This window comes from Lathyrus oleraceus, chromosome 5 (assembly GCF_024323335.1).
Source record: "Lathyrus oleraceus cultivar Zhongwan6 chromosome 5, CAAS_Psat_ZW6_1.0, whole genome shotgun sequence".
Taxonomy (NCBI): domain Eukaryota; kingdom Viridiplantae; phylum Streptophyta; class Magnoliopsida; order Fabales; family Fabaceae; genus Lathyrus; species Lathyrus oleraceus.
In genome coordinates this window covers 43,087,897-43,100,957 of record NC_066583.1, presented here as the reverse complement: position 1 = coordinate 43,100,957, position 13,061 = coordinate 43,087,897, and the positions used below count along the sequence as shown (strand labels likewise).

General features: G+C 34.0%; 2 protein-coding genes across 2 annotated transcripts; one reads left to right on the top strand and one right to left on the bottom strand.

The window, feature by feature from the left end:
- Positions 1–4,275: 4,275 nt before the first annotated feature.
- LOC127084941 (CBS domain-containing protein CBSX3, mitochondrial) lies at positions 4,276–5,701 on the bottom strand. The gene is made up of 5 exons (XM_051025473.1): positions 5,347–5,701; positions 5,163–5,241; positions 4,942–5,015; positions 4,795–4,855; positions 4,276–4,716 (listed from the first exon to the last, which is right to left on the bottom strand). Exons 1-5 carry the CDS (start codon positions 5,605–5,607, stop codon positions 4,574–4,576), a joined length of 618 nt encoding a protein of 205 aa, XP_050881430.1. The 5' UTR covers positions 5,608–5,701; the 3' UTR covers positions 4,276–4,573.
- A 165-nt stretch (positions 5,702–5,866) lies between these two features.
- Positions 5,867–6,888, top strand: LOC127084940 (uncharacterized). Its single transcript, XM_051025472.1, has one exon. It carries the CDS (start codon positions 5,931–5,933, stop codon positions 6,747–6,749), a length of 819 nt encoding a protein of 272 aa, XP_050881429.1. The 5' UTR covers positions 5,867–5,930; the 3' UTR covers positions 6,750–6,888.
- The last annotated feature ends 6,173 nt before the right edge of the window (positions 6,889–13,061 follow it).

The following is a 13,061-nucleotide window of genomic DNA, read 5'->3' as shown; positions in this document are numbered from 1 at the left end:
ATTGTATGGAGTATTTAAGGAGATGTAAATGTACTTTAATACATCTAAAATCTGAACTCTCAGGTTCTGAGTTATTGTTATTTAAATTATGAATGAATCTAATCTCACTGTGTTTAATGAGAGATTTAGTTAACATAGATAGGACTTAGGGGGACCTTATAAACCTCAAATAGAGAAATATCAGACTAAAGGAGAAGCTTACAAACCTCATCCTAAAGTCTGTCAAACTCAAGGGGAGCTTACAAACCTCAAACCCTGATGTTGTAATCTGTTAATAAAATTAAAAGATAAAATTAACATAGAAAAGGACTAAGGTGGAGCTTACAAACCTCAACCTAAGGGTTTCCATATTTAGGGGGAGCTTACAAACCTCATACCCTGATATCGGACTCTGTTAAGATTATCAATAACCATTGTTCTTAAATACATTTGTTTGTCATCATCAAAAAAGGGAAGTTTGTTAAAACAAGATTTGTTTATGCCCTTAAAAAATTTTGATGATAAAAATGTATTCAAAGAACAATATGGTTTGTTAATAGTAGTTTAAGTGTGAAGGATCACAAGCATATAACTAATCCAGATTATTAACATATGTGAAGAAGTAATGTTTGCTTCATTCTGATTGATCAGGATCTGAAGTAGTTCATCAGCATCTGAAGGCACCAAAATCTGAAGGTTCAGACTCTGGTATCGACTCAGCTTCTCATGACAACTCAGATTTTGAAATACTAAAGGGCATCTGATCCGTACACTATACCAAACAGTCTTGTCTTATCAAAGCCCCAGAATTCTGAACAAAGTCATCTAGGATTTCATTTTGCAAGGCTCAAGAAATAGAGAGGTGACATCTTTAGTCTGTTATACCTTTTGGTATATACCTAGTACTTTGAAAGGTACTGAGAGCAATTTTATTATTCAGTGAATAAAGCTTTAGACCAGATGCTAGTCTCCAATGTCTCTCTTGGAATACTTCTTCATTATGTTTGCTCGTATTGTTCCAAACCTCCAACGATTATTTTCCTGGTCCTATAAAAGGAAGTTCAAGTATATGAAGAAGTGTGTGGTCAAGTTGATCAATATCGGTTAGCTGATTATTGTTAAAAACTATGAAAGTGCTAAAGATTCAAATAATATGGAAGTCTTTGAATGAGCTATCAACAAAACCAAACAACACAAAAAGCACCTGGTACAAGCAAGAACACATTTGTATATTTGTTAGCTTGTACATATTGTCTTAAGATTTCTTATATTTATTTATCTTAGAAATCTTAAAGACATCAGAATATGTGTTGTAAATATGCACCACTGATAAGAGTATCAAGAGCATTTATATTTACAAGCCTAAACTGTTATTTAGAATATGTAAAATTCTCATACTTAGTATTAGAGCAAACAAAGTCTCTCGCTGAGTGCTTGAGCAAATGAGTCTTAAACAGAGGGTTTAAGCAGGAAGTCTAGAGAAGTTGGATTAAGCAAGGAAGTCTCTTTCTGATTAGATTCAGCAAATAAGTCTCTTGCACAAGTGCTTGAGCAGGAAGTCATGAACCGAGGGTTTAAGAAAGGAAGCCTCTTTCTATTTAGATTGAATAAGAAGTCTTGAACCATGAGTTTAAGCAAGAAGTCTCTTTTAGGGTTTGATTGAGCAGGAAGTCTTGAGCAGTTGACGTAAGCAATTGTAATATGATTGATTATAGTAAAAAGCTCTTATGCTGCAAGGGGACTGGACTACTCTCGGGTTGAGAGGAACCAAGATATATTGCGTGTCTCTTTATTTTTACTTCTGCTTTTACATTCCACTATGCAACAAACTTTAAAGTCAGACTCTGATCTGATTCATCCTCTTACATGGATCAGAATCTGAGCTTGATATCTTAGATTTTGAAACAAATTTAAGAAAAAAAAAGTAAACTTTCATATACACAATTCAACCCCCTTATTGTGTATATTTTCTTCACCTTCAGTTGGACGAGTTTTGATGAAAATCACCTAAGGGTTTTGCATAGAGAATGACGATGAAGTTAGAGCGTTGATAGGTAAATGGAAATTTAGAGACTAGATCTTTGAAGTATTCCATGCAAAACATCCGCATGTCGGATTTTAGGGAAAATCGCCATGTAACCATTAATAAAAACTAAAAGAAAAAGAAAAAGCGCTATAGCGCCATATTCTGGGAATTCAATTAAAAGATCTTTCACATCGGTTTTTAAGGAAAACCGAGGTATGTGAGCTCATAAAATAAAGCTTTTGAAAAAAGTAATTAATAAATATTGAAATAATATATTACCTCTCAGTTGGTACATGTAACCGAGGTTAATACAAATAAAATATAAATAAATAAATAAAGATTAACAAAGAAAAAGAGGGAAGCTGAAAAAGGCGCCAAGTGAGAAATACTAAATTAATCATAGAAAATTAAAATAACATAAAATGTAGTACCTGAGATTCGAAGCGAGGTATCTTTAAACAAAATTGAGAGAAAAGGCTTTTAGTAAAATAAAACATGACGCTCTCAGGACATATTTCCACTGTTTTTGAATGTTTGAGGTGAAAGTTTTATCATAAAATATCTTATTTGTAGTAGTGTAAGATCGGCTAGATGCGACTATGCTTTGATTTGAGCTCCGCATCACATGATCATTCAACAACCAAGTGAAGATGATCCCCATCCCCTCCCCCGAGGTAAAGCTCTAATCGATGTGGACGTATCAAGACTCCACCACTCACGTCCCTTGGATTGTCTAGATATGAAAGGTGCGTCATCTATGCAGAAACGCGTTTAATCTCTGACTAGGGGGATTGATTGCGATAGTCAGACATGCAAAGCGTCTCTGATAACACCACTGAAGGAATTAATTATTGTAGTCATACGTACAAAGCGTCTCTGATAGTTCCCCTAAAATCTTTAAGCGTGCTCGATGTTATGGGGTATTGATTATTGTAGTCAGGCGTGCAAAGCGTCTCCGACAACACCCTTGAAATTCCTTAAGCATGCTCGGCGCCATGGGATATTGATTCTTGTAGTCAGACGTCCAAAGATTCTCCGACAACACCTTTGAAATTCTTTATCTTGGGCCTCAATTGTGTCGTTGTACTCTGATTTAATCGTTGCATTATATAACATAAAGGCACACATGTTTCATACTTTGTGTAATTTCATTCATATTGAGTACTTGTTCGTATATGCTACATAGGGAGAGAAATAACAGCTTCATTGTTCCATATATATAGGGGAGACAAAAAATAGCTTCGCTATTTTTCAGGCGTGGAATGCGGAGGACCGTTGGATGTGTCTGAGACGTAGATCTCCTGTAACAGGGTATATGATAGCCGTACGATAACGAGAAGATTCTAGAGACACAATCGTATAATCGACCTAGAGGTTGTAACCCAAAACAGACTATCTCAAAGTGGCCGGTTCATAAGGGATATGGTCGGCCCAAAACATAAATAAATATAAAGTTGAAATACACTGCCACTTAAACAAGGTAATGTAGATATCTAGTTTTGTTACGTGGGTACTACATATTTTCAAATGTTTGGAGTTTTTTTTTTATGCTAAGTACACAATCATGAATTGGATAAAAAAAATTAGAATATCATCTTGTTGTCGATATTTTTAATATTTGAGATAGATTTTATTGTTCAAATGATAATGAATATGCTTCTTTCCAAAAACATTCTCATGAATTTGAAAAGAAAGAAGCTTGATAGTTAATTAATAATAAGAAAATTTATAGTGTAAAAGAAGAACATGGGCATGAGAACTGAAATGCAACCTAAATTGAAATTATTGGATGAACACAAATATGTATTTCGTTATCAAAAATTTAGTGTTTCAAAAACCGTTTGAGATATATTTTAAGAGCATCCAAAATCCATCAAATTGTTTAATGTTTTTCTTACTCTATTCCTCATGGATTTCACATACAAGATCCATAAATACAAACTACTTTTATATAAATTTTTGATGTTATTTCTACAACGATGACATATTCAATTGCACTTACTTCTATAGATCGGGAAAAAAAGGATAATGTTAAGTGATCTCTAAAGTTGTGTCACAATTTAGTGAAGGATACATAATAGTGTCACTAGGTAATTGTCGCTCATCTTGATACCACATTGATGAATATTGTCACAATTGTTTTCAAACTTATACTACTTTACTTTGTCGTCGGTATCACATAAGAAAAAAAAATGTAAGTGTTATATTAAAGTTGAATGCAAAATTTTCAAAGTTTCTAAAATATATGGAAGCTACCATATAAGAATTGGTGAAGGAGAAAATAGTTCAAATTTAGATCGATCGAGTTAGACACTTTGGCAACATAATTCCAAATAGAATTGAATATATCCATGATAGGTTGAGACGATAATGGTATAAGAAAATCTATAACATAGGTATTTTGTACTCCTAAAATGATAGGTATAAATATGGATGGTCTCTCATATATGTAGAAGGTGGAAGAAGCATTTCACATCCACTATTTGTGAAATGGATATAAATTAGTGTTAATATGTGAAATGAATTTTACTTTCAAATTAGTACATATGGATGAATCCTTTTGAAGACCTAGTAGTATTCTCCTCTAATATAATCACCTAGTCGCTTCAATTCTCCATCTTGTTGCTCTGTCACTGCTCGCACAACATCTACAATTGAAATCATACCAACTATTTTCCCATCTATAACTGGAACATGCCGAATGCGATTTTCTACAACACAAAAGTAAAGTGTCACACATAGTTTTTCAATATTTGGTTCCATAAACATTTTGTGCATGTAACAGTTACCTAACATTAGTCTCATTGCTCTTAGAATGTTTGTGTCAGATGTCACAGTTACCAAGTCATTCTGTTACATGTAACCATATCAGTTAAAACTGGAAATGGTAGATTGGATTAATCATAATGAAAATGAGAGAGAGCATATAAAATAACCTCGTTAGTCATTATTTGAGCGACTCGTGTGTATAAAGGTGATCTTCCTTGTGCAACTATTTTCTTCAAGCAGTCTGCAGAATCATGCATGTAAGTGTTCGACGCGAAATTAAACTTGTTAAAATAAAAGATGACTTATGAAGCATAGACTTCGACATGAATATCTGACACATAGGACACTGAACACCGATATATGTGTGCAGGTAACACGAAACACCTACCTCTTTCTGTGACAATGCCTGCTATGTCCTGGCCCTCTGGCTTCAGTACCACCAATGATCCAATATCATTTTCAGCCATCTATTATATCATTATATATTTGTTTAGAAATAAGCAAATGTTTTTTTTATCAGATTCATTGATTATTCAGTGAGACTGAAAAGATAATGTTTAGAGATATCTTACATTTCTCATTGCATTAATAACAGCATCATCAACTCTACACCAAAGCCATGAACCAACTTTTTCTTCCCCCTTTGTCATTAGCACCTCTGAAACTGTCACATTCTCCAACCCTTTCTGCTGCATGGATGGAGAGGACGTGATAAATCCAAAGCCTGAAGATATTTTGTTCGCGTTAAATATTCCATTCCCGTGGAATTGTTGAAATATCGCAGCCCTTGGAGGGTTGCGATAAGGTCGCAGTATCCGGTAAATCCCTTGCATTGTTCTATTATTCACTTATTCTAGTTCTGTTCAATCAAAGTTTAAATAACTGATGAATTCTTTTCTTGAGGGAGAATACAAAGAAAAGAACTTTACTTTAAGGTTTCTTGCACGTAGAATTGCCAACTTTATGGATTATGATTTCCATTGAATATGCTAGGAATTTCTTTTGTGACAAGCAACAGAAATTTCTTTCCGTTAGGTTTAAGAATACTCTTATGCATCCAAGGTATATATTCTTAGTTCCGAGTATATAATCAAACAAATCATCCAACCCTTTTTTTCATGTGACAGAAGATAAATTATTCAACCAAACATTATCCATGTCAGGAATAAAAAAGAAGCAATTTCGTTTTAGAATCCCGTGGATATCAGGTTCTTCATCCAAGGGATCTTCTTTTCATCGAAAACAAAGAGCAAAGTCTTCTTCAGAATTAGTCTATGCTCCAACACAGCCTCTTCCTACTCCAATATCTGAACCTCAAACAACTCTAGAGAGAAAAGTGATGTTTGCGGTCTCAACATCGAAGCCTAGTGAAAATAACCTCGAAGTACCTGCAATACCGGTCACCTCAAACGTATCGAACTCCGCCATGAGTACGAATGATGATGTAACAAATCTTGTTAATAGAGTCGCTACTGTGAATCCAGTAACACTGCTTCCGACAGATGACAAAACAGTTAGTGTTGTAACTCTAGCAGGTGACAACAGAGGCGCAACAATGCATGTTGCAGGTTCGCAATCCCAATCAACAAGGAAAAATGGTTCAATCCAAAACATACACAGAACCAACAAGGAAGAAGATAAAGACGAAGCCGGAAAAGCATATGTTAACAGTAACATACAAAGTATGAACAATTCATTCATGATTCAAGGTTCAGTATCCGGACGAGACCCTGGTGTTCGTGTCATTCTTCCCCAACAGCCTCAGCCACAGCCTCAGCCACAGCCTCAGCCCCAGCCTCAGCCTCAGGTTAGCCGGGTAGAGAAGTTAACTTACCAGCCAATTGTTAGAAGACGATGCTTGAGAGGACTTATGGTGGAACCGAGTGATTCGGATCCTGAGAATCCTGATAAACCTCGACGTCATGGATGCAAATTCAGTTGCGGAGATGTTAGAAAAGATAAAGTGATTCTGTAACAAAATTATAAAAGACAAAAGTATTATCTATTCCTATAATCCACTTGAGATATCATACCAGGATTTTGATTTTACATGTTGACAACATCCAAACTATGTATAGTTAATTCTATCCTTCTTTGTTTAGTTGTTTCAAGCACATTGAAATATCATCTTTAAGAATACAGATAACTTTTTCATAAGAAAAATAATATGTTTTATTGTCATATTTTGAAGTAACATCACTCAAACAGAAATGGTTTGTTAAATTCAAATTCAACAAAACTTGAATCAATAAGACCTGTACAAGAATGAAGGAAAAATGCCTATAACTTAAATACTCTAAATAAGGTGGAGAAAATCTCTATTAGAAGTGGAGGTTCTTAGTGCAACTTCAGCGGTTTCAAACTATTGATTTTCTGGTGATAGGGTAAAGAGGGAGATTGTATCACCTCAAACATATGTAACATATGTGTATGTTGATCTTATTTGTTATGTTTTAAATGTGAATGGATGGTTGCTTTAAGAAAGAGATGGAGCGATTTAGAATGCTAAAACCATAAGGAAATGTGGACAATAGATAATCTTTGTATCATTGTGTTTACATTGTTTGGAACAATTATAAATTGGGAAGCAAATCAACAACGGATAGTTATTTTATCAGCAACTCAAGTAGAATATATAGGCCTAGTGGAAGGGGTCAAAGAAGTCATATAATTAAGAGGTATTATTGGAGAGTTATGAATCATTCAATCTTTTTAAAATATACATAGTGATTGTCAAAGGGCAATCAATTTGACCATTTGATTGAAGTGTTTTATAATAAGCCAAAACACATTGAAATTTGTTTGAATGCTATTATAGACGAGATAGAGTCAAAGAAGATTGTGATGGAGAAAATTATTTTGGAAGACAATCAAACAAATATGTTCATCAAGTCATTATCTAAGTCAAAGTTCAAGCATTGCTTAGACTTGATCAATTTTGTCGAGTAGCGATTCAAATTCAAAGAAAACACTAAGATGGTTGATGGTTAATTTGACATCAACATTAATTTGAAAGCAAGGTGGAGATTTGTGGAGTTTTTCATTAATATCTATTATTGTATGGCAAAATATATTTGAGGCGTGCTCAAAATCAATGAAGTCGCCACCAAAGTTTATTTGAAAAGGGAAAACGTTGATAAAATCCTTAAAGAATAAAAAATTGTCTTCGCAACTATACTCGTCAAGAAATACAGGAGAGTGTGTGTTTCTCCTGTAAGGGAAGGGGAACTCAGAGGTCTTAGTATGTTTATAACAATTTCAAGGTGGTTAGGATTTTCCCAAGATGGCGAGAAGCCTTGTAATATGGTGTTTTACGGTGGTTTAGGGGTCCTACTCACGTTAGGTGAGAGACCCTATTGATGGATGTTAAGCTTAGGTTAAAGCTTCTGAGGAGTGTGATCATATGCGTTGTGATTTGGCTAAGCTATGCTTTAGGTGTAATGAATTCCCATTTCCTCCTCTGAGCAGGTGTATTTATAGAGACATTTTGGGTCTAGGGTTCTCTTGGGAAAGGTCACTCCACTCAGTCAATGGTGGATCTTTGAATCCCTATTTCCAAGGAGGTCATGGGTGACTTAATGACCTTGACTTTTCTTTGCCCCGAAAACGTCTTTTCCCACGTTTCCCATTACTGGACTGAAAAAGATCTTAGGGACGAGGCAATACCTCCCATTAGGCAATAAGTTATCCTCACCTCTCCTTGGGCGTCCCCAGGCGTCCCCTTACTAATATAACAATACATAATACCTCAAGTGTTGGGTGAGAATATGGAGTAGAGAAACAATCTAGAGGGGGTGAGTATACCCCTTTTTTTAACAAAAAATTTGATCGATTTTCAAAATGAAAAATCTGAGTTTTTGATGCGGAAGTCTTATAGCAAAAAATAGAGACTTTATGATAGAATTGGTAATTAATCATGGATAAAATTACACAATTAACAACTATCTCATATCAATTAGATACTATATCCAAAGAGTTACAAGCTACACTTAATTGACAATTCGTAAACTACACGAGATGTGTTCTTGATAAAGTTCAATTTCTATAGGATTCTAACATCACAATTTGCAGAATTTAATCAGTACTAAAAAATAAATAGGTTCTGATTCTTACAAAACCTAAACTTATGTAATAAATCTCTACCAACAAGAATCAACAATAAACTACACTGAGAAACAATTACCTAAACATGCAATGGCCTACAAAAATTAAAATGTAAGAGAGATAGAGAGAGAGAGAGAGAGAGAGAGAGAGAGAGTACACCAGGATGTATAGTGGTTCGACTTTATCCTCCTTGCAGACGTCTACTCTATTCTTCAATGGTTTCCCATTGAAAGTTATTCTTCCACTATGATTTGACAAAAATTACTTGAGTTCATATGATTATAGTATCCAAAATAATGTTGAGAAAATAAATCTCTTATATGCATCTTGACTTGTATACAACCTTTATGTTGAACACTCTGTGAAATCTTCACTCGATTCCTGCTTCTTGAATCTTCTAGATTCACCAATTTGCACCAGGTCTTCGTGTGTGGAAATCACCCATGATCCCACTGATTTCTTAAGCAGTGAATTGTCCAAAGATTGAGAAGAACTCTTAACTTGTCTATAGGCTTTCACACAACTCAACCAAGGTCATCTTGGAGAGAAAAACCTCCTTCTTTTTTAATGGATTTTGTCACCACCACTCACAATAATCCCAATCTTGCAAGCCTCTTGAAAATATTTACAAATTCTTCAAGAAATGTTAGTTTCAAAAGGCGTCTCCCTTAACAATTACAAATCTTCATAATCAAGATTTGAATCCAAACGAGAGGTTAAATATGAAAGAAATTTCGATAGCGAGAGATTTTGAGTTTTTCAAAATATGGAAGTTGTTGTTATTATGTTCTTGGTTATTATGAAATAATGACAAAATAGTTTATATGTCCTGGAGATTAAGCATAAAAATAGGTGAAAATGGTTGTTTGATTTGAGTCAAGAACATTTGTTGATTTGAGTCAAGTGAACAAGTAGAGTGAAACAAGATCAACGTAAAACAAATTACCCATTTCCTGTGGTTCGAGTCAAGATATTTGTGATTTGAGTCATAAAAGCTCATGATTCGAATCATGTAGAAACCCTGATTCGAATCAATTTAGACATATCCAAACAAGAAAATGTGAAAAATTGTGTGACTCAATTCATGTGTAAAGTGTGATTCGAATCAAACTAGGCAGTGGCCAACAAGATTTGTGTGATTCAAATCATGTACAACTTTTGATTCAAGTCAGAGTGTTGCACGATTCGAATCAAGTTAAAATTGTGATTCAAGTCACAGATGCAAAATTCTTCATGTTTTTCTCTATTTGATTTGATTTGAGTCGTAGCTTGTGAGTAATTTGAGTCACACACAAGAAATCTCAATTTTTCAAGTTTTTCAAAATAGTTTAAGATTCCACTTGCCACATCACTTAAACCAACATCAAGTAGGATTATTGTTCCATTAACTCAACCAATTGACTTAAAACACAATGATCATACGTAAATTCAACTGATTAAATTATGTATGCTAAAATGGTTGGACTCAAAACTTAATGCAAAGATGTGAAATAGAGAAGGAGACTAAAAAAAATAACAAAATGCGAGCTTAAGAGAAAAACAACAAAACCATATTGGGGTTCTCCCCTTTAATGTATTAGATACATGCAACTTCACTCTCCCTATTTTTTATGCTTGGCAAGCTTTCATATGGAATTGAGTCGACTTTTAGCCAAAACAAACAAATGTTTGTGCTCCCCTTGAAACATTGCACTCACGCAACAGCATAAAATGCATTACAAAATCTAGACTCACTTTACAACTTCTCCCCTTTGAGAATATAAAAAGGAGACAGGTGATAATTAGTCTAAACACCAAATAACCAACAATAAATGATAAATTCTAGATAAACACATGAGCTAAATAGATAAGAAGAATATACAACATTAGAGATCAAATTCAGAACACGAAGATAGTCACGCTACATGCAACACAAATGAAAATAGACATGCAACATTTCAACAAAAGATTATGTGATCAAAACTACTATGAATGGAAGATTAAATAATGGATGAACAAGTGTATCAATGCTCAAATGCACATAATTAACAACACACACTTAAAAGGAATTTAAATGCAAGGGATAAACAGTCATAAGCATGCTAGAGATGAATGGATGAAATAATTAATGTAATAAGCAAATCAATGAATATATGCAAAATAAACATACACATAATGACATAATCTAATACGAGAGATATAGAAACATACCAATCAGGATGGTGAAACTATGATTTGCTACAATCTAGTGTTAGTGAATAACATAATACAAATAGAAAAAGACATTAAATAGAGATCCCAATCTAATTAAAGCACGAGGAATCCAAGACTCCCAATTTCCTACAAATTTTGTGAAAGGTCCCAATGGTAATGATTACGTAAAAATGTCAGCAAGCTAATTTTTCATATCAACGTATTAAAAAACAATGTCTCCTTTTTCAATATGATCTCTAAAAAAATGGTTCCAGATTTCTATATGTTTAGTTCGTGAGTGAAGTATTAGATTCTTAGTGAGGCTTATCAGGATAGTGTTATCGCACTTGTTCAGAATACAACAAAGTTTTAAATCATAACCTAGATATTGTTAGTTTAAAGATAAGACTTATGCACAAAAATTACCACTAGCTACATATTTAGCCTTGACAGTAGAAAGAGAAACGTTATGCTGCTTCTTATTGTGCCAAGAAACTAATCAGTTTCAAAACAAGTGGCAAGTACCAGTAGTGCTTTTCCTATCCGACCTTTACCCTCCAAAATCATAATCATAAAAACCTACTGAGATACATGTGTTACCCTTGGGAAACCAAAGACTGTGTTTCGAGGTTATATTAAGATACCTCAAAATTCTTTTTACGATCATAAAGTGAGATTCACTAAGTAACGCCTGATATCTAGCACACATACAAACACAAAATATAATATTTGGCATACTCGTCGTTAAATAGAGTAAAGATCCTATAATACCTCTATATTTAGTAATGTCGATTTCCACTTCATTCTTGTCTTTTTTAATTAGCACATTTGAAGCCATGGATGTTAATACACTCCATAAATTTTACATATTGAACTTCACGAGAAGCTCCATGTAATACTTCGTTTGGATTTTGAAGGTTCCTTCTTCGACTTGCTTAATTAGAAATCCTATGAAATATGTTAGGTCTCACATGAGAGACATTTCAAATTCACCCTGCATCAAACTTGAAAATTCTTGGAAAAGATATTTTTTAGTGAAACCAAATATAATATTGAAGGTGAGAAAAACAAAAAAATGGAGGTTGGATTGTGTTAACGTTTTCTTTCTTTTTAAAACTCTCAAGTCAGATTCTAAACACAAGGTTATGGAATCTGAGTTAGTTAGAGATATGTAGCGAATATAAAATGCAATAAAGAAAGAATAACACACAGAGTATCATGGTTCCCCTCAAAAACTGAGATAGTTCAGTCCCCTTGTACTTACAAGAGATTTTCACTATAATCACACAAGATTACAATTTACTCAAGCATACAAGAAAGAGACTTTTTTGCTTACAATTTACTCAAGCATAGAAGAAAGAGACTTCTTTTCTTACACACACAAGTATAAGACTTCCTTGCTCAAACACACAAGTCTGAGACTTCCTTGCTCAAGCACACAAGCTTAAGACTTCCTTGCTTACACACACAAGTATGGGACTTAATTGCTCAAGCACACAAGCTCAAGACTTCCTTGCTCACACACACAAGTATGAGACTTCCTTGCTCAAGCACACAAACTCAATACTTCCTAGATCACACACATAAGTATGAGACTTCCTTGCTCAAATACTTAGTAAGAGACTTCTAAAAATCTACCTAGCATATAAATGGATGTTGGGTGAATGAACATCATATACAATCAGAGGTATATAAATAATACAAACCAATATGAATCTTTTAGAACTTAAGGATTTCTAATATATTCAAGGATAAGAATTCCTAAATGTCATACCCCAAAATTCACCCTACCCCGATACAACTTTCATCTGATTCATGACCCTACTACACATGCATGTATTCATTATTTCATCATTACAATTTCATTGAACTTTCATAACCAAATACATATTACACGGACTCAAGGCATGGTGTTTACACCCGGGAAAAATTGGGGTTATCCGGTTAAAGTTTTGGAGAAAAAAACCAACAAAATAAGGAAAAAAAATCAAATTTTGGACTGTGTAATCAA